This window comes from Trichechus manatus, unplaced genomic scaffold, assembly GCF_000243295.1.
Source record: "Trichechus manatus latirostris isolate Lorelei unplaced genomic scaffold, TriManLat1.0 scaffold00006, whole genome shotgun sequence".
Classification (NCBI taxonomy): Eukaryota; Metazoa; Chordata; class Mammalia; order Sirenia; family Trichechidae; genus Trichechus; species Trichechus manatus.
Window position 1 is genome coordinate 4,515,678 of NW_004443942.1, and position 26,116 is coordinate 4,541,793.

Sequence of the window (26,116 nt, forward strand, 5' to 3'; positions counted from 1 at the left end):
GTTTTTGGTAAATAGATATGTGGCAAAAAACATAAGTAGTTTAAAAAGGAAGGACTAGAATTTTTATCTGGCTTCCAGAATGGAATCACAAGCTAGCTACCAGCACCTGGGTTTGTCAAGATGCAGTCAGGTCAGAGCCATGGTTGGCTTTCTGGGTAATCATCATCATACGGAAGAAGCCTGTTGGAAGCCACCGTTCCCAGAGTTCTGGGTACTGAAGGCCTGACCAGAGACTTACATGAAACTGGCCTATGAATAAGCACCGGAACTGAGAGCTTCTCAGAGGCTGGAGAACAAAACGCAGGGCCCAGAAACCCAGCCAGTCTGGGGGAGATGCTCTTCATGGTGCTCCAGAGTGATTTGGCTGCAGTTACTGTAATGCCCCAGATCATCAGTGAGGATGGCAGGTGCATTAACAAAATTGCAGCGAACATTGAAGCAGGACTTCTCACAGGTTCTAAGAAGTGGAAAATCACATCAAAAGAATTAGACAGTTGTGAACCACACAGTAAAACAACACTCAACTTGGAAAAACCACACACCAATACACAATTGAGAAGTATTCATTCAGCATTACCTACAAAAGAAAATGCTTTTAAAACCATGATTTTAATTAATAGATTGTTCATTTGTTCCCTGTTATTGTTCATTCAGGAAAAAAAAAAATTGACCATTAAAGGTTAAATTGGCTAATCACTCTAAGGTAAAACCAAACCAAACCAAACTCATTGCCTTCGAGTTGATTCTGACTTATAGTGACCCTATAGGACAGGGTAGAACTGCCCCACAGGGTTTCCAAGGAATGGCTGGTGGATTCAAACTGCTGACCTTTTGGTTAGCAACCAAATGCTTAACCACTGCGCCACCAGGGCTCCCCTCTAAGGTAAGCAGGGGCTAAATTGACTGTGGAATATTATTGAAGAATTTTAGTAGGAGAGTGACATAATTTGCTTCTCATTTTTGAGAGATCACTTTGGCAACAGTGGGTCCATTTAAATGACTCCATTAATGGCAATTTTTGTGTTGAGTTTTGATTACTTTATTTCACCTTGGCAAGTGGGGGCCTTACATTTGGTCTAGGAAAAGCATGGTACGAGGACACAGGAACAAATGGAGAACCAGTCGGCAGTGGACACAAGGGAGCTACTCACTGTCTGGCTGCACCATTCTAGCTGCGTCCTGGTCCACAGACCTACAAGTCACAGCCCTGCCCTGGAAGAGTTTTCAGTACAACAACAGCCCCAGGACCAGATGGAGACAGGGTTAAGCAAGCAATCTGTGTAGGCAAATAGTACTCAAGACTTCTCAAGCAAGTGCTGGTGATCCAGCCACCCACGTAAGCTTTTCATTCACATGGAGCAAAAACCAGGATAATTATTTAATAATTTTGTTAACCTCAAGTTAATTTGCAAGATAAAGTTTAGCCAAGTATAATCAAATCGTGGGTTGTACTCTAGCTGAGTTTTAAAGGTGAACAGAAGAGAATGCATAAGGAACTATAGAACTAGACACTGGAAGGAACTATAACAATGGTACCATTTATTGAATGTTTACTAGGTGCCAAGCACTGTGGGATGCATTTTATATGCATCATCTCATTTAATCCCCATAACCAATGTATGAGGTAGGTTCTATCATCATCCCCATTTTTCAGAAGAAGAGACTAAGGTGGAGAAAGCTGAGATTACTCGTCCAAGATCACATGTTAGCAAGTGACAGAGCCAGGTCTGTTTGATCTCAACGCCCATGGCCTTCCCACTTCACTGTCCTGCATCTACAGTGAGGAGGAATGCTAGTCTCAACTTCACCAGGACCCTCAAGGAAGCTATCAGATGGGGACAGTGAATGGATGGAAACCATGGAAGAAAGTCTCTATGCATTGCTGGAGTCCAGAGCATGGTAAGGCTGGGCTAGACACAGTCTCCCTGTACCCAACACTTTGGGAAGCTGGATTTCCCAGAATTCTGTACACGATCCCATGTCCAAAGATTCCCCCTAAGCGACTTTGACTACTGAGGAAAGGGAGACTCTAAAAAAAATGAGCTATAGATTATAAAATTGCAAATTAATCCATTGCAAAAGAAAATTCTATTGAGTGATTCAGTTCAGCCTGCATTTGTTGAGTACAGTGTCAGTCGAAATGAGTGTGGCAGCACAGGGAACCCTCTAATGGATCAGATTTTAGAGGGACACGTAGGAATGATTGAAAAGAGGACATGAGATCCAGGATACAAATCTGTCTAGAACAGTGGCTATAACTCAGCAAAGAGTCTGAATCTGAAAAGCAACAACAACAACTCTAAAGACAGTGAAACAGTGCCTTTAAAGCTGTTTCTGTTGGATTGCCAATAAGGAGAGGATAGGCCCAGCGCTTGTGGCAGACAGTATAGTGTTACAAGACGAGGAAGGGCAGAATTTTCAACTCTCAACTTGTCTGTTTTCACTGTCAAGGAAAATGGTCCTCAATTCAGAAATATAAAGCAAATATCTCGGAGAGGAAATTGAATCTGGATAGCAGAGAAGATTGGGAGAGCTAACATTCTACGTCACTGTATCCCCAGTACTTAAAACAGTACCTGACACATAGCGGGTATTCATATGTGTTACTGAGTGAATGAATGAATGAATGGACCAGAAGTCAACATCTGCATTTTAGCACCAGTTTGCTCACTAACTATATAATTTGAGACATTGCAGATACATCTCTCGGGGTCCCAGTTTCTTTATCAATAAAAAGATGGTCAAGCAGACAAGGAGAAAAGGGAACTAATTATTCAGGATCACTTGCTCTGTGCAAGGCAATGTTATAGGGGCGTTACTTAGCTTACAGGACTGGGAGAAGGTAGGAGGCAGCAGAGTAGTATATGTAGCAGAGAAGACTCAGGCTTACCCTAACACACTTGATCAAGTCCTGGCTCTGCCATACTGTGGACTTGGGAAAGTTACTTTAATCTTTTAAGCCTCAATTTCTTCAGTTATCAAGTGGGCATAATAAGAGTATCTATTGGTGAGTTTGTTGTGAGGATTAAATGAGATGCTGCATCTAAAGCACATAGCCTCTCAACAGGCAGGGAATTGCATTATTACCTGTTAAACTGTTACTGGTTTAATAGATGAAGAAGCAGAGGCTCAGAGAGGTGAAACAATTTGGCCAAGGTCACACAGATCCTGTGTCTGTGTTGTTTCCCCTCTATCTACAGGCACTCCAGTATAAATCCTTCTTGAATGGCCGTAAGCTTTGCAATACAGCCTTTGTTCTCACTGCAGAGTAAAATATTAAAAAGCCACCTCCATGTCGCTACTTCTTAAACATGCCCAGATTTTAACATTTTAGCATCTAATATTTAGCATCTACAAAGCAGTGCCAATATTCTCGTGGTTATTCTTCTGTTTAATAAAGTTCATAATCTGAGTCTTAGGAGACCCTGGGTAGTGTAAATTGTTAAACATTCGACTACTAACTGAAAGGTCAGCGGCTCAAACCCACCTAGAGGCGCCTCAGAAGAAAGGCCTGATGATCTGCTTTCAAAAGGTCACATACTTATTGAAAACCCTAAGGAGTTGGGGTTGCCATGAATTAGAATTGACTCATTGGTAAATGATTTGGGCTTTCCCCCCATGGGACTTAAAGGTATTAGCTTTTTTTCCTTCATCATTTGGCATTTCTTTGTGCAAAAATTAAAATGCTGAACACCACTACTCTATGACAGAATATGATGTGAGCTTCCTTGCCTCACAAAGAGTCATACACCACCTGGGCACTCAGTTGGCATTTGTTTCAGGGGAGGAGAAGGAGGAGAAGGGGACAGTAATCGGTAGCTAGAGTTTTCTGTGGCAGAAGATATGATGCATAAACACATAAAAGTTTTATGGGAGACAGACAAGCGGGAGAAAGGTCATTTGTGGCAGGACATTAGCAAGATTTTGACCCTTGGAGCTGGAGTATTTATGCCCTAAATGTCCAAGAGGACTGCCCCACAGAGCACGCACAGGTGGGCTTTATTTGTCATGCCCACGACCTGGAGGCATCAACAGGGCATCAGACAGTTGCTGCCTGCTGAGCCTTCTTGCTACAAACATGGCCTGCTAAAGTGACTGCAAAGCAGTTTGATCATAGAGAGAGAAACGCCAATCTAACCCATTTACCGTTGATTTCTTAAGCAGATTCAGGCACACAGGATGAAGCTCAGCTTTTGCAGGAATGGTTTAAGCTGGCTCTGGAGAAGAATAAATTAATGCGATATGAGTCGGAGCTACTGATCATGTAAGTAAGGCAACACAGATAACAGTGAGTCCTAAAAGCAAAAGGGCAGGAGTGGGGCGGCTCACCCTTACAGGTTGAAGTCCCAGGATTTTTTCTCCTTGTGCATACAAAATGGTGATTGAGGCAAATTGATATTTTATGTCTTGCATATAATGCCAGCATTAGTGCAGAGAATCTTCAGTTGTCTGCTCTCTCTGTGGAGTCCTTTGGCTAAAATAGATTTCAGGTAATGGGTCTGGAGCTGTAGGACATTTGGAGAAGGTATTTAATCCATACCTAACCCCAGGCCCATGTCAAAAGAGCAGTCACACACCTGCAATGGGAAAGGATGTGTCTGAATGTGGCTCACGTGAAAGATCGGCCTGGTCACTCCCTTGTGGCTTTAATGGACTGAAGGACTGAGATCTGTCTGTCTGTCCTCTCTAAATGAAGCCCGATAGGCAGATCAGAAAGTACAAATGGATCTGACCACACTTGAAAAAGTTGAAGGTCAATATACATGCTGCCAACCTGGAGGGAAAGCAACTAACATTTATCATAGACCAGCCAGGTGGGTACTTCCACATATGTGGTCTCATTTCATTTTTATCCCAACACTGAGAAGTAATTTTAGGGGTCTTTAGAGGGGTCTAATAAATACTACCCTCTTCCCCGCCTGCATTCTGAACCAGGTGGGAAATAAGACAACTGAGTCAACAGAAAGAACATCAAGATATCACCTTTGTTACTGATAATGCTAGCTTGGCTAAGTGTGAGAGCCTGAGTGGGCTTGCTAACTGTACTAGTTTCCTAAGCCGCTGTAACACATGACCACAAGCTGGGTGGCTTACAACAAAAGAAATGTATTCCCTCACAGTTCTAGAGGCCAGAGTCTGAAATCATTGGGTGAGCAGGGCCATGCTCCCACCAAAGGCTCTAAGGGAGAATGCTTCCTTGCCTCTTCCAGCTTCCAGTGGCCCCAGGCAGTCCTTGGCTTGTGGCTGCCTCCTCTTTGCATCGCCTTCTCCTCTGTGTCTCTGCCTTCTCCCCTTCTGTCTCCGATAAGGATATTTGCTACTGAATTTAGAGCCCACTAGGTAAATGCAGGATGGTCTCATCTCAAGGTCCTTAGCTATATCTGCAAAGACCCTTTTTCCAAATAAGGTCACATCCATAGGTTCTGGGAGTTAGGACATGGACATATCTTTTTGGGGGTCACCATTCAACCCACTACACTAACCAAACCCCAGATTTAGACAGACTTATCTACTTAGTCACAAAAGGCAGTGTACTCAGGCCTTCCAGCTTAGGTGCGGGGCCTTCACCTGGACCAATGGTCTCAACTGGGGGCAATTCTGCCACCCAGGGCATATTTGGTTGTCACGACTAGGGAAGGGTGCTACTGCTGTCTAGTGAGTAGAGGCCAAGGATATTACTAAATATTCTACAATGCACACCTTCACCTCTAAACAAAGAATTATGCAGCCCGCAGTGTCCACAGTGTCAAGGTTGAGGAACCTTGCCCTAGACCTATGATAAGGCTGATGTAGTTAAGAACACATGTTTTCTGCAGGCAGTTTGATTTCAGAAGGAGAAAGGGAGGAGTGAGCTGAGCTTACCCAATCTATTCTTCCCAGATTTACCCATCCAGGGGTAGAAGTGAATAAAGGTTGGGGCTGGGGGAAAAGGCCAAGAGTTATACTAATTGAGCTCCATCAGTGTGGAAGGGAACATCAGGAATAGGGAATAAGTGTTCATCTGTGATAATTTTTTTTCTCTTACTATTTTTTAAGTTGATGAATATACTGAGACTCAGAGCAACTAACTAATTTGTCCATGTCTACCTGATGACAAAGCCCTTTTTATACAACTGTACTGTCTGCATTTGGGCCAGGTCTGAAATTTAAAGTTCATTTAACAAAAATGTATCCAAACATCCTGTGTGCCAGGCCCTTTGCTGGGTACCAAGGGACTAAAGACGAATAAAGTCACGGTCTCTATCCTCTAGGAACTCTAAGAATCTGCCTCAATGTTCATGCAGAGGCCATGTTCTCCCTAGTCTGCTCTGAGCCAATGATGGGGCACTGTAGAGGTAGACAGAGGTAGAGGGACTTAGAAGGAGACAGGATGCCAACACGTAGTGCAATAACAAAACATGGAGGTTTGTACAAGGAGCATTCAGTGCCTAGGGTCTCCCTGACAGAGTCAGGGAGGCAGGCGGCAGTGGCTGCTGGTGCTGTTCAGTGACTGCAGCTGTCCCTATTAGTACACTGTCAGGGGACCCTTCTCCTCCAAAAGAGGCCAAATAGAACTCTGGCATGTGAGCTAGACAAAGGCAGGTGAGCTAGACAAAGACAGGTGGAAGCTCTGTTAAAGGACAGGTCATAGTTTGGACCTGGATGAGCAAGGAGAAATATCTTAGATGGCTGTATCAATACAGATCCTTTGGGAAGCAGATGCCAAGACAGAATTAGAAATACAAGAGATTTACTGGGAGAAGCGCCTGTGAAGGGTAAGAAAGGGAGTGGGAGTAAGAGTGAAACCTTCAGACCACAGTGCAATTCTGTTACCTGTGGTAGGGAAGAGGGATGGAAGGAGAATTGGGCAGGAGGAGTCTCAGACTGCAGTGCAGCCCTGAGAAAGTCTCAGTCAGGTTGATGGGGAGCATCAGAGCAAAGTTTGCCTATCAGAGGAGCCCCGTGTTGGGCAGGAATGGCCTGGCTCTAATACCTCTGCTGTGTCCCATCATTGGCTGGGAGCAAACCGAGGAGACCTTGGCCTCTGCATGAACACAGGGGCAGATTCCACAGTAGCAGTCAGCCAACTACAATTCTGGCAGAAAGATCTCTCTTAAAGGAACACCTCCATTTGCTGCCACAGTGGGCAAAGAGAAGTTCAGTGTCAACAACAAAACGCAGAATATTGAACAAGATAGGGACATAGACCCAAGTAGTAGCAGAAGTAGTGAAAATAACGATAATAGGATATAGCCAAGTGACCCCAATACTCATAACAGATAGACACGCAAACTGCAGGTACAGGCCAGAAGGGAAAGGCAGCACCATGTCAAACCCAGGGACTTATTTTCAGTCCTTACCCTCTTTGAAGTCTCTGCCTCAGTGAACACTCTCGACCTCTCTCTTCTCTCTCAAAATTTTCCTCTTTTGGTTTCTGTGATGCCGCATTTCTTAGATTTTACTTTCAACCTTTTGATTGCTTTTTCCCTGGCTCCACCTCTTTTGTTGGACTTGTAAATATAGGCATTCCCAAGGTTCTGTCTGTAAATCTCTTTTTTCTCTATGGTCTCCCTTTTAGGGATAACATGACTTCAACTGTCACCTCTGACAACTCCCATAGCTATCTGTGGTCCTCATTTCTCCCAAGAACTCCAGAGATGCATTCCCAAATGTTTTGGGAACTTCTGTATTACTACACGATTCAGCCCATGGCACACTTACGTACACTCTGTGATATAAATGGGATCTACCCATTTATGGTTAGCTTGACTGCTAGCCAAAAGGTTGGCAGTTGGAATCCACCAGCCATTCCTTGGAAACCTTATGGAGCAGTTCTACTCTGTCCTATAAGGTCGCTATGAGTCAGAATTGACTCAACAGCAACGGGTTTGGTTTTGGTTACCCCAAGCGTCACTAATTCAAGAAATTCCAAACTGACCTTCAATGAGGACCATCTTCACTTCTTGACTTTGCTGTTCCTTTCAGTGGAGACAGTGAGTTCCAGCTCTCAAGCTTGACTATGCCAAAGCATCATTGACTCTTCTTTCAACATCTCCTACAAACATATTGTTGTCCACCAGGACAACCAGCTGTGCAACCACTTCCTCAGGGCTGCACTGCAGTCTGAGGCTCCTCTTGTCCAATTCTCCTTTCCTCTCCTTTCACAGGTACCAGAACTGCATTGTGGCCTGAAGGTTTCCCACCACCTGTACTCTACCTGTACAAAATCTCTTATTCCTGTTCCCTTTTTGTTCTCTTATTATCACAGTCAGAGATTTGGGAGTTGTCAGACATGATACTTGAAGTTATATTATCCTTGAAAGAGAGAAGAGTTTCAGATAGTCATTGCTTCCCCCCTGGACTATTGTAGTTGTTTCTTCACCCTCTTCTCTACCTCCAGCCCCACCAAAGGGTAGCTTGGGTGGCCTTCCTAAAGCCTACTGAGATCACATCACAGCCCCCTCAGCTGCTGCTCCTCATCTCTTGGGTTCAGCATATCTCAGCAATCTTCCTAGGCATCTTTGCTAACCCCAGCACCAGCAAAACTTTCATTTTAGGGAAATACCGAGACCCCAGTTTTTACAAGGGAAGAAAGAATGTAGTAGCTACCATTAATGGGCTTGTTATTCAGTGTTTCTACACATACATCTAGTATTTAAAAAGTATCAACGTTTTCTCATACCCAGGGCCCGCGAACTAGAATTAGAAGACCATCAAAGCAGACTGGAGCAGAAATTGAGAAAGAAAATGCTCAAGGAGGGTGAGTATGGTGATATGTTTGGGGCCCATGTTGAAGACATGTTTCCCCCAGAAAGAAACTTGAGCAAAGCACACTGCAAATCCCAGAGTGCTCTTCCTGCCTTGCACAACCCCTGAGGATAGAGGCAAGTGCGAAGCCTTCCTTCTGCCCACTCACCATTGGCAAAGCAGGTCCCCATTTAACATCATTCACTTGGCCTGTGAGAGCAGCATTTTGCTCCATCCCATCTAGCAATATCTGGTTGGAACAAAATTAGTTTTTTGCTCACTTACGCATTCACTCATCCATCTATTCATTTAACAGACACTTACTGAGCGCTTAGTATGTGCCTGGCATACAGTGAAGAGAAACCCCTCCCTCCAGGAGTTTGTGGTTTCACATGGGTGACCAATACCAGACAAGTAATTATAGCATAGTGTGAGGAGGGCCACAACAGAGGTGCTTTGGGAACACGCAGGAAGGTAACCTTACTAGAAATGGTCAAGGGAACATTCCCTCCCAGCAGGGCTGGGCCAGGGTATCACTTATGAGAAAATGATTCCACCATGGAGGAGGGAGAGTTGAAATAAATTCAACTGACACAACATACTAATTTAAGCATTCACTGGATATAGAAAACTAGGCATATCTACTCTGTTTTGTGCCCTGTATTTGTGGGGCCAGATCCATGTATGACTTTCTGACATTTAGACCTAAGTCTAAAAGTACAAGTTAAATAATTTCTTTTCACCTTGTGGACCTAAAAGTTACACCTACCTTTTTTATCTTTTTTTTTTTTTAACCTTATAATAATAGCTTTATTTATCTATTTATTGGTTAAATGTTCAAGGTAAACATACTTCTTAAAGAAATGCGTGGGGGAAGATTTTTATATGGAGCCTTGGTGGCACAGTGGTTAAGAGTTTGGCTGCTAACCAAAAGGTCAGCAGTTCAAATCCACCAGCCACTCCTTGGAAACCGTATGGGGTAGTTCTACTCTGTCCTGTAGAGTTGCTATGAGTTTAAATTGGCTCAATGCAATGGGTTTAGTTTTGTTTTTTTATGGCATAGGTAGTTTCTTTGACGTGGACTATTTCAGTTGAGATGTAAAATACAATATTCAGGATTTTTCTTTCCTTCTTCATAAAATATTACAATACAACACAGGCTTTCTGAAGGTCTCTGTGACTTCAAACATCTTCAGAAGTTTGGGGATTCAGGGAAACAAGAGGGGTGGCTAGTGGGCTTGGAATGGGGTCCTTCCAAATTCTCCATGCCCAGAGGAAATAAAGGAAGATACTAATGGAAAAAAGTGACTGAATTTCAGAACTAGCCGGTGTCCTTGGACTGGAAATATATCTGGAAGAGAGGGGTTCTGATGTTTGTAGACGTGCCTTCTGCACCTACCTTTTGACGTTGCCGAATGCACAGTACGTAAAGGAGCCCCGATGGGCAATAGTTAGGTGCTTGGCTTCTAACTACAAGGTTGGCAGTTCAAACCCGCCAGTGGCTCCACAGGAGAAAAGACCTGGTGATCTGCTTGGGTAGAGAGTACAGCCTAGGAAACCCTACGGGACAATTCTACTCTATCATATAGGGTTGCTATGAGTCTGAATTGACTTGACAACACACAACAACAATTTTTTCCCCATTTTATGGATTAGAAAACTGAGTCTTGGGGAGCTTAAATAACATGCTCAAGGTAAATGGAAGAGCTAAGATTTAAGAACAGATTACTGACTCAGTCTCCTGTTCTTTCTCATACAGTAATAATTTGCAGACTGTTTATCGTTTTTTAATAATAATTTTTTTTGTTATTGTTGAGAATATACACAGCAGATCATACACCAATTCAACAATTTCTACATGTACAGTTCAGTGACATTAATTACATTCTTTAAGTTGTGCAACCATTTTCACCCTGCTTTTCTGAGTTGTTCCTCCCTCACTAAATAAACTCACTGCCCCCTAAGCTTCCTATCTAATCATTTGAGTTGCTGTTGTCAATTTGATCCCGTATAGAGATTCTTAAAAGAGAATAATGCTCAAGGCAGACATTCTTTACAAATTAAACTAAATTATTTTTTTATATTATCATAATTCTATTTCTAATAAAATCTTTATAGTGTCATAATGCATGTAACAGATAAAAGTGATACGCATGCATGATCTTTTATTTGTTGGAAGGGGCTCAGATGGGTCCATCTATGACCAGTCCAAACTGAGAGAAGAATTTTTTCTTTTTTTTACTTGTCAGTGTTGTTTACCAAATAAGGAGTGCCAATACTGGAATATACCTAAATTTGCAAACCACAGTGTATAACTAATACCTAATTTATCCAATAAATGTTTTAATTTGCCCTTTTGCAGAATGGTGAAATAATTACCACCAAAAAATCCATTCGCTACCATTGATTTTTTTTTTTTTTTTTTAAAGATAGCCTTACTAAGGAGTGCAGGTCATAACTTTTCTCACTCTTCTCAGATCCACAAAGAAAATGTAGCATCTTCATTTTGCCGGTACCTGAGTTCACCTTGCATGTAAGCGTCCTCCTGCTCGTTACCAAGGGAAAAAAAGAAAGAACTTTATTTATCCCTCTCTGGTAAACTTAGTCTGATGCAATAATTTAAATAACCCCTGTAGGAGATGCTCAGTCTCCTTGGGATAAAAATGTTAAACCTTGCAGATGGCTGCCCCTTCCTTCTGCATTTCTCCCTAAGGTGATTTCCTGGTAATGGGAAGAGGCAGGTTCGTGTGACCTTGCGGTGTTAGGAATCTGGGTGGTATGCTCTGACACTTTGAGTCCACACTCAGCTGTCTCCCATCCATCGGGTTGTCCCTCTCTCTGCTGACATTTGCAGCTAAGGTGCGTGGCTGGGGTAATTTATAGCCTGTTCTGACTTGTGTGGAGCCTGGTGGTATTCCCTGGCTCACTTGGCCTCACCGTATGCATCCTCCGTTGAGCTTGGTCAGACTGTCTTCCATCTAGTCTCTACTGTGGGGTCATCTCACTCATCATCCTGGGGGAACCCACTGTCTAGCTGACTTTGGAAGCCCCCATTTGGGGCAAGTGGGCATTTCTAGTCTCCATCCGTGCCACACAGAGAAGATGGGGATCTGGAGAGCCACACTCAGGCCCTTCCTCTCTGCCCAACATGAGGTGCTGCCACCATGTTTATACATACAGGCACCCTTTGAGGTGGCTTCTTCCTAGAGTTCTAAACAAGGGACAGAGCAAGAGCACCTTAGCCCCAGTGTTCCTGTCAAATGATAAAATACATTTCCTGCCCCTCTTGGGGAGTCCCTGGGTGGCACAAATGGTTAAAGTGTTCAGCTGCTAACCAAAAGGTTGGAAGTTCAAGTCCATCCAGAGGCACCTTGGAAGAAAATCCTGGCAATCTACTTCTGAAAAACCAGCCATTGAAAACCCTATGGAGCACAATTCTACTCTAATACGTGTGGGGTCACCGTGAATCGGAGCTGACTCAAAGGCAGCTGGTGGCCCTTTCTGGGAGAGTGGAGAGAATGAATGGACAGACTGAAGCACAGGCTCTCACTGTCTACCTCTCCTGCCTGTCGCCCCCACAACGCATGAGGAACAAAGGGATTGGTGCTCCTTTTACTTCCTTCCCATCATATCTACTTTCTTCTTCCTGACTCCAGCCTCAGAGCGCAGCCCGATGACAGACAGTGGCATCTTCTCTCCCCTATCAACTGGTTCATTGCCTGGTTCTTGGTTTGTTAAATGAGAAGGACTCAAGGAATTTAGGGAGTCCTCTCCCAAAGTAATAATCTGGTTTACACAGCTTAAATCTGGCTTTAAAATCCTATCTTGAGTGTCAGAATTCATTATTTCCTGTTTCTTACTCTTTTCCTTCCTTTTATACCAATCCCATTTCCCCCAGGCAATTGAATGCCTAAGGCCAACTAGGAAGATGTACCCAGAAAAGCAAAGCGTAGTCACAGTCTGGGCACAGTCTGGATACCCTATTGGACAGCCATAGCCTCACTTTGCTTCTGTGTGGTTTCTACTCATTAACTACAAATGAACAAAGGAATCTCATTGAAATAGTAACCACTGATGCAGATTGTTTACTTAGAAACGTTTACTACAGATTTCCTTGCTGTGGCTCATATATGTTTATGGAAAACAGCCCTTTCATTGTGTTACTGGTTTCTTTTTTAGGGATGGGGAGGGATGGGAGGGTGGAGGTTAGGGGCTTGGGAGGTCTTGACTGGTATTAGCTTCTTTTCTGCACAAAGGTTTTTTGCCCTGTTGCTTTCTATATATTCTCAAGATGATAACTGAGTTGACTGGAGCACAAAGCACCCCCCTTTCTAATCTGTGGCTTTTAGGGCAGTTCCTTGGTGTTAAATTCATTTCCTTGTTTTCTTCACTGAAATTAAAGGGCAGAACAAGTCCATAACAATCAAGAAAGCTGTGCCAAGAACTCTCCTGGGGCAATCTAACTTGAGGTCCAATTTTTTTTTTTTTTTTTTTCTTCAGAGAGCCAGAAAGATGAGAATGATCTAAACGAGGAGCAGCAAATACTCACCAAGATGATGCAAGTGATTGAGCAAAGGGACAAACTTGTAGATTCCTTAGAGGAACAACGCATCAGAGAAAAAGCTGAAGACCAGCACTTTGAAAGCTTCATATTCTCCAGGGGCTGCCAGCAGAGCAGGACATGAGCACACCCACAACCCTTGTCCCTCTCAGCAAGCTGAGGACTGGCGGATCAGGCCAAGCATACCTCACACTCTCATAGTTCCTTTTGCAGGGTTTAGCATACCTAGAATTTAAATTATACCCTACTGCAATTTTTTTAAAGAAATTAAAATGCTCTTATATGTGCTACTGCTGCCCAAGATCCTCCAGAGATTTTAATGAAGAAAATACAAAGACTGTTTTGAAACTGGCAACCAAGTCAGCAGGCCTCTCAAATTGAAAGTGTCCTTGGCAGCTGACCAGCATTGTTTTCCCTGGAAAGTGACACAGAGACTTGACTGTCCTGCTGCTTGTGTAATTTTTTGCCCAATTCATTGAGTTACACATCTTAAGATTTTCAAGAAGCCTCTTTTTCATAAATATATCCATATTTGCCTTTTTTGCGTGGATGACCGGTTTCCAAATGTCAGCAAGAAGCAGCAGCAGTTTAAAGATTAGGTTAATATTTAAATTGTGTTTCCAGAGAAAGAGAAGAAATCTTGAGATTACTGATTACATAAAGCAAATAACTCATATAGCAGGTGTTAATTCAATCCAGGGTATTCAATTCATGAATTTAATTTACCAGGCGTACTTATAAGCCTTAATATAATATACATAAGCAATGAGAGTTTAATAGAACATTTGAGCCTTAATTTTACTTTTAAAAAAGAAACAAAAAGAGGAAAGGGAGAAAAAAAAACTTCCAAAAACTGTTGACCTAGAAATGCTTTTTGTTCCCATAAGCACTCTGCTTATGGCCCCTGGAACAGAATGAAAAGCATTTTTAGAAAATGCATAAGTTTGAAATGCTTTTCTGTAACTGTTGGTGACATGAAAAGGGAAGTTCTTCCCGTTCATTGATAAAACATTGGTGAGGTTGATGCTGCTACTAAAAACGAACACACTAGTGGTACAAAGCGAGGACTGTTGCTTAGACGTGGCCTTCTGAGGCCCCAACGGAGGAGAAGTGCCTGATATTGTCTGCAGGGACTGCCCGGGAACTGGACGGAACGAGGACAAAACCACTTCTGACTTCAAGGTGGAGCCGAGTGCAGTGACCCCATTTACCAAATTCCAAATTAGGTCATGTTTTTTATTTTTTATTTTTAATAGCATTTTTAATGTGAAAAGAAAACAGGGAAATGGAGTTTGTGCACTGACATGTTGGACATTCTGGGATGTTTTGATGGTTCTATCTGAAGACCACAGAAGAGAAGATTTAAAATGGTGACCTATTGTCGTAAAGTATTTGATCGTGTTCCCCCGAACGGGATTATTTGAAGATTCAATTTGGTCTTGTCAAGAGAGAGACTGAAGAACTTATGTATTTGACCGCTCTCATTTCTGCAAGTATTTAATGCGTCATTAGACACAAGGTGCTTTCTAATGGTTGGCTCCGACTTGAGACCCAACTTTCCTCAACGTAAGTTTACCCCTGCACCACTTCTGTCTGAGATGCTGGCTATACACACTAGCAAGCTGGAAATCAGAAGCATAACTGGTTTTCCCCTAAGTCAGCCATGGTCTGGGTGGTATTTAAATGCAACCTTCCCATGGTTTACCAAGTTCTGAAGGTTGGAGCTCTTTTCGCCTTCCTTCTTCTTCTCTTCTCTCTCTTTTTAAGAATCAGGTCTTCTAGTGCCTGATTCTTCTTATTAGGGAATATATATACCTGTACCATTTCTGGCTATTTATCTATTTTTATTTATTTGTATGTTTGATGCAAATTGCTAATATGATTTCCTCCTAATTGTGGTTTTCCTGTGTTATAATTTGGAGAAGATGTATTAGCACTCAGATATTGGTATATAAGCTATTTAATATACAAATAACCCAGACGTGTGGGGGAGTGAGTTGTATAGTATTAAAGATTTTTGGAGATAGTCAAAAGAATATTTTCAACCATCAGGCATTGAGGGAAAGGTTATGGGTGCACAGGAATGTTAACCCACTTTAAGAAGGAGATATAACTTCAGTTTTCTTTCTAGAATATTCAGAATTATTCAAGCCCAGCCTTTTCTGTCAGTTACATAAAGTGTACCATCTGATGCTGCATACATATAACGGTTGATGCTCAGATGCATAGTGTCTGGGTTGTTATTGTGCAAAAGAATTAATTGCCACTTATTTTAATTTGTTCTGCTTCCACATGAAAGGAAGATTCTCTCTAGAGGGCCAAGAAAGAAGGTGGTTCTTGGCCCTAGTATTCTGTTAATAGATGAGAGAAGCAATGTGTTCACTTTCTCTTCCAAAGACTCCTCTGTGGTTTAAGGCTCAGTCTTATCTGGCCACAGTGAAACACAAACCTCATACTTACAGTCTTCTGTTTATACTGCTTTCTGTTTTACCAGTACGTAAAAACCATTTCAATGACCGTTTCCCAAAGGAAACAAGTATTGTGGCTTTAGAGCTATTTAAAATGATTCCATCCCTTATTCACAATAGAAAATGTTCTAAGACCCTCAAAATGCAAACTATTGTACATTTTGAAGACAGTCTCTTTGATGCAATATGAGTAGTATGATGAAAATGGACTGCCCCCTAAAAGAATGTGAATGAGAGTATGGCTGAAGAACTTAGGACTCTGAATGGGACATAGAGCTCCAGCATTAGGTCATATTTCATAGTCATTCTCACACAACTTCTGAGTTAAAGCAAAGGGCTTAGAGTAGTTGTAAGTTTAGAATTTTACATAAGTTGAACCCAAAGAACAGTTCTTAAGCGTGCTCTCCCAAACCATTCCTTCACTGATCTATTTGTTCAACAAACATTCTCTGAATGCCCATGTGGTTCTGTAGCCGTGTGCTAGGTGTTGGGACACAGAAAGAATATTAGCCCTCCACTCCACTCTCCCAAATAAATACAAAGAACTACTTTTATTATAAGCGTCAACCCATTCAACATTTTTCTCAAGCATAAAGACTTATATTCCTAACTATTGTAGTGCTCCGTTGACAATAAAGAGAAGTTCGTGTTTCTAAAACGGTGAAAAATATTAGGTTGTACTGTTTCATTTAAACCTTGACTTTAGCAGTGTTAGGCTGCTTGGAATCAATCAATGCTGAGATGCAGCATGTTAATTGCAATTGAGAAAGCAAGTGGCAGGTGTTTCCAACTCTGATGAGCTGCAATGAAATTGATGTTTTCTGTATTCTGGAGGCAAATGACAATTCAGCAACATCCCTCTTCCCAGGAAGCAGATTTACAGGTTTTTCCTTTCAAACTGAAAATGGCAGCATGCCCCACCCAGGTGGTTGATCTGAGAGCTGCCTCAGCAGGGCAGAGGTGGCAGGGGGGAACTGGGGCCACCACACGAACAGAGGGAGCTGCAGCCATTGGATGTGGTGAGCTCAGATGTAGGATTTTATTGTAATAAAAAGGTTCACATACAGAGGAAAGTGTACAATTTCACCTACTGTTTATCTTGGAGCCTCACTGCTGAGTAGCTTGTAAAAGATTAATTTGCTGCCACATTTGGGAACTATTCATGGGGATTGAAATGTGTTGTATGTGCACTGCTACAAATGCTGAAATGAACCAAAAATAAATGGTTTTGTGTCTCAGGAATCAAAACATTTTCATGTGGGCTTGGTCTGGCACCTCTGAGGGCAGCAACCATTTCATTTTTCATTCTTCTGAGAGAAAGGGCTTGGGCAAAGCTTTGGTTTCATGTGGGAGTCTAAATTAACGTTGGACGTTTTATGCCCACTGGAGCACCTGGTGGGACTTACCTGGCCCGCAAATTGTGTGCAAATGGAGGAGGAGCTAAGACGACTCACCTCAGGTGTATTTTTTCAACAAAGGCGGCTATTTGCAGGGATGAGGAAGGGGAGGGGTGGAGCCTGCCCTGGTCGAAGCCCTCCTCGTTTCTCTTGCCTTCCCACCTGAGCCTGGTTTCTTATTCCTTCACTCAATAGGGATGCTCCCTTCGGCACAGAACTGGCATCTCCTCCTTTAACTCACACTGTTTCAGGAATAAGTTACTATTTTTTTTCTATCTTACCCCCAGGATGTGCAAAGTTATAAATGTGAGTGCATAATATTGCAGAATTGCCATCAAGTGGTCAGTCCCAGAAAGTTCCCATAATTTTACACTAAATTCATCCTACTGTTTGAAAGCTTTTGTCTACTGATCAAATATTTGTAATGATTTATTTTTCCATTTAATATCAATAAAAACGTGTATAGCTGCAGGTAAGAGCTCCTGTTCTGCAGGTGCTAACATGCCGAGCAAAGAGCTCTAAGGAACATCTGGCCACCTTCAACGGGTGCTTCTGTGCTTTGCAGGTTTTCCTTGGGCCCACACTGAGACTCATCTGCCCTCCTCCTGACCACAGAGCCACAGACTCTCCGCCTTTCTCCACCAGTCAGCTACAGCTCACCATCCCTAAGCCTTCAATGCGTACTTGGTAATTTCCTGCTCATGCCCTGTCCATGCTCATTTCTAGAAATAATAAGAGCAAAGCCATGCCATCCCAGCTCCCTGAGAAGCCTCTCTGACCCTGATAACAGTAACCAGACACTGTGAATTCAGCTTTCCTCACATGCCAGGGGCTCTGAAAGTGAATTATCCCATTTAATCCTGAAAGCAAAAATCTTAAGTTAAACATTATCCCTATTTTTAGATGACAAAACTGACACCCAAAGAGGCTGAGTAACTTACTTACGGTAGTGAAATGGGTTGGATCTCATGTTGGCCTGCTGGGCCCTGGTCCACCATGCTGCTGGGCCTCACCTTGTGCTTACCTGTCCCCTTCCTTTTTTCCTAGCTCTGTTCCCATAGCCATCCTTCCCCTAACATGCCAGTGCCCATTCCTACTCGGGAAATCTGGGAATATAAACCAAAGCTGTCACCTTGAGTGTGGTGTTTTGTGTTTCCTTCTATACTACATCTGCATATACCCTCTAACATGAAAATTATCTAGCCTCCCCCAGTTCACCTAATAATCTTTCAACAAACATAATACTCTAGGAAGATGCATCTTGTTTCTCCTGAGTGATTAAGTACCCCTAAAACACTGCCATGGATCCCTTCCCAGGGAATTTTTTGCCCCAAATCAAGAAGCATGACACCACATGAACAAAACCCCAGTTCCAAGGGGGGAACCAAGAGCACAGGGTCCGAGGATGAGAGAGGAGGGGGACTGAGGGAGCTTTTGGGGGGCCAGATGAGAGTGAGGTGGTTTTTGCAGGCCCTTAGGGAGACTAGGCAGAGATGGGAGAGGGATGTAGAGGGAGCAGGGTAACAGTCTCTGGAAAACTGTCTGCATGGTCCTATGTGAAACAAAGCAAATAAGTAGCCTGATACTGGGACAGCAGCTCCGAATATATCAGTGGCACATGAATTCAGCATCCTTCTCACCTTCTGAATAATAAGAATGTTTCCATAATAAATTTGAGGAGATGTGTATGTGTGTGTGTGTGTGATATAGATATATATCCATAGTGTGTAGTTTGAAAACAGATCAATAGCTCAAGAGAGTATCATCATTATGTAGGGGCAGTTCTACTCTGTCCTATAGGGTCGCTATGAGTCAGAACTGACTTGGCGGCACAAAACAACAGAATGTACCTTTCATAATTGGAATGGTGAATCTTCAGCCATTCAAATTCCGACAGTAGAAAAGGAAAACAATACTTCAAAATGCAGCCCAAAAGGTAAGAATGGGCAGTTTCTACAGAGGAGATATAAACAGTAAACTAGACTGTGAAACATGCTTCTCAGAACATTGCCACCTCTCTGACCTCGTCTGACTGTGTGGAATCCCTTCTAGAACCTTCTCTCTGAAATGGCTTCTATTGACCAAATGCCCAGCCTCTTGCACACTCCTTTGGCCAACAGTTCCTTGATTACACCCTTTAGAGTGTCCTGAAGACCCCATCTGACTGTGATGATTTGGCTCCGTCTCACCGTTAGATACAACATTTCTGACATTCCTCCCTAGAAGGAAACTTCTAAAGTATGGATAGCTTTAATATCTTTCCCAGCAAAGACAGAAACAGATACTCCTGCTCCTCCAGGCCACCAAGTCTGCAGGTGAGGTGTGGGAGGAAGGTGATTGATAACAGTAACACAAATGACCTCGCTCCCCAGATCACACATAGAAATGGGGAGGGGAGAGGAAAATCCAGACCTTGGGTATCATCTCAGTGGCCTTTGACATGGCCCAAACACCCAACAGAATTACAGAGACCCCAGGTCTTCTCCCTTGCCTAGCTGGGTCTGAAGTGGCTCACTCTTGCTCCTTTGGGGCCTGCTTTTCCCTTGGTGACTTCTCCATTCCTCTACAGATCACTCAGGTAGGAGCTACTGATTTGGGGGCTTCCCCTCTGCAGTTGGCACTCAGCTATCATGCTGAGGGAGGAAATCCCTTGACCAATGTTTACCACTCACTACCAAACTCCTGAAGGGTAGGTAAGCAAAGAACTTGAGATAAATTCCCCTATAGCTGGATTAGAGGCCATCTGAGTGACATCATTCTGTGTGAGCTCAAAAACATCCCTACTTGAAGTCTACCCTGTCACAAACTAAGGCTGAATGAAGTCTTCCAGCTTCCTCCAGCCCTGATGCAGCACTCCCTGTCCACCAAGAGAAAGCCCGCACTCCTCCATCCAGCTCCTGCTATCTGAGCCAACTTTGTGCAGGCAAGTGGGGCTTCTAGAGGGCATGCTCACTGGAAGCCTGGCCTTCTAAGGCCACTGCTAATACCCCAGCATTCCCAACATGTACTGCCCATGAGGCATCTCACTTAAGACCCTCACTCCACAGGTCATTTAATCTCTTGCACATTCCTTTTATCCTGAGAGTAAAGCACGCCTTATTTTCAGTGATCAGATTGGTCCCCAAGAGGCTCTAGCTGCCTTCTCTCCTTCCCCTTCTGCTCTGATAGACTAAAAGAACTCGTATTACTGATTGGGATCCAGTGCCTTTGTAAAACCCTCCTCATGACCTGCCAGGGCCTTCCATTTTGTCCCTTGGATGGTATTCGCATTTGGGAGAGTTAAAACGTTTCCCGAATGAAAGCCTCTTTCAGTTTGAGTTTTGGCTTAGTCAGATTTGGGATGCATCGTTTACCTCTATCCTGGGTTGTTAACCTTATATGATACAACACCAAAATAACAAAGGAAAATAAAAACAAAACAAAAAGCAAAAGAAAAGTCACCTTAAATATGACAGATCTAGTTACATATGTAATTTATGAAATCTGTGAACAAAGCACACAGACTCCAATTTTCTCCCCATTATCTTGGCAGTTATAGTTACTCTTTTACTATTCTTTTAATGGTTCCCCTAGAGATTGCAACATGAATCCTTTACTTATCAAAGTCCAATATAAATTGTTACTTTTACTTCTTCCCAGACAATGCCTGGACCTTAAAACACTTAACTCCATTTACTTACTTCCTGATTGAATGCCTTTGCTTTTGTATAATTTGATTTATAGTTTCTAAATCCTATAAGACATTATTATTGTTTTTTATATAGTCAACATTCTTTTCTATTTACCCATATATTTACCTCCCCTCTCCCCTTTTTTTTCTTTTTATGCCTTCCTGTGTCATCAAGCTTCCCTGTGAGATCATTTTCCTTCTACTACACTCTTTAGTATTTGCTGTTGTTTTTGTTCAGGTCTACTACTAATAATTTTTCTCAGTTATGATTTTGTACTGCAAAGGTCTTTGTCTTCTCAGTCTACCAGAGTGGGTCTTTTGGAGTCCCAAACCAAAGCAAGGGGAGTTTACTGCCCTCTCTCTTTCCCCCAGCTCCTGGACATTTGTCCACTTAGGCTGGTGAGGCTGGCAATGCCCTGCTGAACTTCTCAGCTCCTCAGCTGCCCCGTCTGAAAGTGGCAGGTCCCCCTTGAGGAAAAGTGGTCCCAACTGATGGGCTCACCTCTCTGTGGTTCCTGCTTCTCCAAAGGCTCTGTAAATTTTGTTAGCTCTCCAATGCTCTCAAGCAGAATATTTTGTCCATCTTTTCCAGTTGTTCTCTGTGGGAAGGCTGACCTCTATTATATAGTCTGATATTACAAGAAGCCGGGTATCCATTTCCCATCTGTCTTTTTTGGAGGGTTCCTGGAAGCTAACCCCTAACACTTTTGCCTACATCTCATTGGCCAGAGTCTAGTCATGTGACTGCACACATCTAGGAAAAATAGCCTTTATTCTGAGGGACCATAATCCTGGCTAAAAATCGGCAATTGTAGGACTATGGATATTTGAGAAAACAGATTCTAAGGATCAAATATGCTATCCTTAGGTTAGAGTGGGACTCCCTGGGTAGGGCAAATAGTTAATGTGCTCAGTTGCTAACCAAAAGCTTGGAACTTCGTGTCCACTTTCTAGCACATATATTCTGGTGCACAAATGTACTCATTTTTGTTGGGTATAAACCTAGAATTGGAATTGTTGGTCTTAAGGTATATGTGATGTCCGACTTCTGTAGGTACTGCCTTGGCTTCGTTTTACAGATGATAGAAATGAAAGCACAGAACGGGAATAGATTTGTCCAAGGTCACCCAGCTACTGAGCCAGGGCTGGCGCCTGGGTTTCTTCTCTCCTTGTGCAGTGTGTCTAGGCCTAGAGTTCAAGGACAGGCTGATCTAAAGAATCAGCAGTCTCACGACAGCACACATTTAATTTGTTATCTGTCTTTATAATCTAATCCTTGGGTAAGATGAGACCAATCAGCAAGCATGAGAGAGGCAGCTGTTCAGTGGGGCCATAGTTGTAAATCCCAATTTAGATTGGCGGGAGCCCGTGCAGTTTCCTCTCTGCATTTTATCAAAGGACAACGTGCATGTGTCTCTGATTAAGCAAGATTTAGATTCACTCTAGTTCAGTATCAGGCCTTGTGCAAGGTGCTTTCACATATATTATCTCATTTAATCATCTGAATGAAAAACAGATCTATTAACCTTCCATACGGATTATAAAAGCATAATATCAAAAGAGAATATGTAAACTCTGTAAGCAAACAGGAGCAATTTAGAATAGCGCTTCTCAGACACTCTATGGGGAACGACCAATCTACCACAGACCAATATTTTTGGAAAGTAAAAAAGCAAATTCCTAGAAAAATAAAATGAAAAGACATTCAAAATATAAGCCCCAAATTTTATTAAAGAGACATTGAATTGTTAAATCGCTATGAACTGTTTTAAACACTCTCAATTTCTATACTTAGATCATTGCAGACCAATAACATTTTGCATTATACTTTGTGTAGCACTGATTTATAATTCATCAGCCATTCCTTACTGGCCTTTCAAGAAAGATTGGTAATTATCTTAGAGGCAGAAAGTTTTGAATACTAAGAAACCATTCACAGCCATACAGGTTACTATCTACATTAAGAGGAATTTACTGTTACATTGTCTTCATAAACATAGCTTTTGTTGTTGTTAAGTGCAGTCCAGTCGGTTCTGACTCATAGCAACCCTACAGGACAGAGTAGAAGTGCCCCATAGGATTTCCAAGGAGCGGCTGGTGGATTTGAACTGCTGACCCTTAGGTTAGCAGCCAAGCTATTAACCACTACACCACAAGGGCTCCTTTACTATTCCAAAAAACTCTTGCCCAGTTAGATAAAGGTTGCAAATAACTTTATTACTCAAGAACTTCTCCTCCACCAAATCCCATTGAGACAAACATAATACCCTTAAACCTTTCAATTAAAAAAAAAAAAACTCATTGCCATAGAGTCAATACCAACTCATAGCAACCCTGTAAGGACAGAGTAGAACTGCCCCATAGGGTTTCCAAGGCTGTATATTTTTACAGAAACAGACAGCCACATCTTTCTCCTGCAGAGTGGCTGGTGGGTTCAAACTGATGACCTTTCGGTTAGCAGCCAAGTGCTTAACCACTGCACCACCAGGGCTCCTCAATTTTTCAATAAATAGCGTTAAAAATACTTGTTTTCTCTCCAAGACTCTTTGAAAGCCTCACTTTGTTCTGTCCACCAATCCTAGCCTGTCACATCACCATCCTTAGCCAATCCTGAACAAGCACCACCTTACTAAAAGACCTGCCTTAGACTCAAAAACCCCACGAATATTTTCACTTTGCTTTCCTCCACTCCAAGACGCTACTAAGACTCTGCCAAAGTAGTGCTCTCCTTTGCCATAGTGCACAATAAACTCAGCTTTGCCTTAATCTTAGCTTATTTTGCTGGTATCTTCTGGGAGCCGGCATTCAACAATCAAGACTTTCCATTTGTTCCTCCCTTTAGTCTTGCCCAGAGGTTTTCAGACTTCTAGTGTGCATAAAAATTACTGAAGAAGGTTGTATATGCAAAAGCATGCATGGGCAATTTAAGGGTAATATTGACGAGGCCATATTGAGGACCTAAGCCCTGCAATTGACGAAGGATAGGGAATTACAGAATGTTAGAGCTGAAAGTGGTCCTAGGTTCCCAAACAGCAGTGTGTGCAGCAGCTATGTCAAAATCATCTAATGTAATCTCTGTTTAAAACTATCTATCCCTTGGTCTCACCTCAGATCTACTGAACCAGAATCTCTGGAGATGGGACCTGTGAATGTTTGTAACAAACTCTTTAAGGGATTATAATGCACCATCAAGTTTGAGAACCACTATTCTGGTCCAAGAGTCTTGGTGGCAAACTGGTTAAGAGCTCAGGCTGCTAACCAAAAGGTTGGCAGTTCGAATCCACCAGCCACTCCTTGGAAACCCTATCGGGCAGTTCCCCTCTGCCCTATAGGGTTGCTATGAGTCGGAATTGACTCTACGGCGCACAACACGAACAACATTCTGGTCCAACCACTTCATTTTGTAGATGAAGAAATAGAAACTCAGAACAGAGAGTAATCTTGCCCAAGATCACATAGCTATTGAGCTGTATGTCTCATGATTCCCTAGCAAGTGCTCCCAGGGCTAGAGATGAAGGTTCTGGAGACATCACCATGTATCCAATATGCTGAACAAGAATGACTAATGACGTATTCAAAACACAATTTGATTTTGGCTTCTCACCATCTCTTTAAAATTCATTCTGGGAGGTGGGAGGAAGCTGGGGTGGGTGGGTAGAAGGATTGCCATAATCCTCCCCTGTTCCTGGATGAAAACTCTAGCAGACCTCATGACTTCTCTGCTCTCTGTTGGTAAGAAGCACTTGCTGAAATGTAATTTTCAAAAAGGTAAAATCATGACTCTCAAGCAAATACAGAATGAACATATACTCTGCTGAGAACCTGTTGACCATCTTGTTTGTTGAATTTTTGCTCTAGCCAGGAATTGTTGCTCATCAGTTTTCGGACTGGCCCAGGCTGGGGGGATGGGTTATTAAAAGGCTTTAGGGACGCCTCCTGGCAAGGAAGCACAGCTGGTCCTCAGAGAACTACCCACGGAGGCTGGAGATTCAAGGTCCAGGCAGCTACTCTCCATGGGTTTCCATTACTCAGGTTACATGGCTTCTCAAGCTCACTTCTTTGCTCCATTTTTTTTGTTTCTCTCTGACTGTCTTCACTCGTCAGTATGCTAGCTGTTAAAATGAGCGCTTTCCCCTTGACTTTGCGTGGTTTATTAGCCAAGCCTCAACTTCTGGCAACAGTTTCTTAGCTTAGCTCTTGATTGAGACTATTTGAGGTGGGTAAGCACAAAATGTGCCTTTAAAAATTTTTCCAGTATAAGTCATTGAAACACTGTGGTTTGTGTGACTCCCATGTTATCCTAAATGAGACTGGTTTCACTCTGTTGCTTCTTATTTAGGCAGGATAGATCTGGCGGGGGGGGGGGGGCGGTATCACAGGAGCCCTTGGTGTATCCTCCCCAGTGATGTTTTCACCAACATTGGGGCCCTCTTTGGATAAGCCATTGTGCTGCTAAAAACAAGGATGACTTGGAAGAGTAAGGAAACTTAAGAACCTTAAACTTCTCAGTCTTGGATGGAAGGAGGAAGAGGAAGTTGACAAGACATGAAACCAAGTTACGATTGTGCGATAAATGCGGGAGCAGCTGGATGTGCCCAGTTTGGTGGGGCCTGAAGCTTATAAACTTTGGTTCACTCCAAGTGTTTCTTCCCGGATCTGGCTCACTCTGTTTGGTGGGCACACGATATGGGCCTAAGAACTATATAGGCAGACATCCAGGGAAAGACCGAGGTACAAGCAGCTGGGGAGGAGACACTGGGAGAAAAAGTAGCAAGTTGGTTCGGTTCAGCAGGCAATCACTGAACCCCTGATTAGTGCCAGGATCTATGCTGAGTGCAGAGCTGGGGGAAATGAGCTTCCAGGCTCCAGTGCTCCCAGCCGGCAGGGTTACACACACATAAACAGATAAGGCCGCATGTCCTGCAAGGGGCAGATTTGGGGCATCTTTCCCACTCCAGGCAGCCAAGGGGCCCCGAGCGCGCAGCTCCTTCCAGGGCGGAGGGCGGCGCGAGGGAGGGAGAGAGGGAAGGGAAAGGCGAGCGTGAGCTGCCTTAAATGCTTGGAATAATTCCGCTTCCGTTTGGAAAGCCGCAGCCTCAGTCCCACAGCCGCCGCCCGCCGCGTCCGCCCAGCGCCAGCTCCGCGTCGCGACCGGCCCGCGGCTTCCCGCTCCGCTGCCATGGCCACCTCCCCGCAGAAGTCGCCCTCTAGCCCCAAGTCCCCCACTCCCAAGTCGCCCCCTTCCAGAAAGAAAGATGACTCCTTCCTGGGGAAACTCGGAGGGACTCTGGCC

The 26,116-nt window shown here is 43.2% G+C and overlaps 2 protein-coding genes across 2 annotated transcripts in view; both read left to right on the forward strand.

Moving 5' to 3' along the window:
* The window catches only part of LOC101350619 (MICAL C-terminal-like protein), a 66,465-nt gene extending 47,950 nt beyond the window's left edge, over positions 1-18,515 (forward strand). Inside the window, exons 10-12 of the mRNA XM_023736926.1 lie at positions 4,165-4,264; positions 8,667-8,740; positions 13,228-18,515. Of these exons, the coding sequence (XP_023592694.1) occupies positions 4,165-4,264; positions 8,667-8,740; positions 13,228-13,412 (359 nt within the window). The 3' untranslated portion in view covers positions 13,413-18,515. The remainder of the gene's footprint in view (positions 1-4,164; positions 4,265-8,666; positions 8,741-13,227) is intronic.
* Positions 18,516-26,002: 7,487 nt separating this feature from the next.
* PARVA (parvin alpha) overlaps positions 26,003-26,116 on the forward strand; it is a 156,556-nt gene continuing 156,442 nt past the window's right edge. Inside the window, exon 1 of the mRNA XM_023736930.1 lies at positions 26,003-26,113. Within this exon, the coding sequence (XP_023592698.1) occupies positions 26,003-26,113 (111 nt within the window). The remainder of the gene's footprint in view (positions 26,114-26,116) is intronic.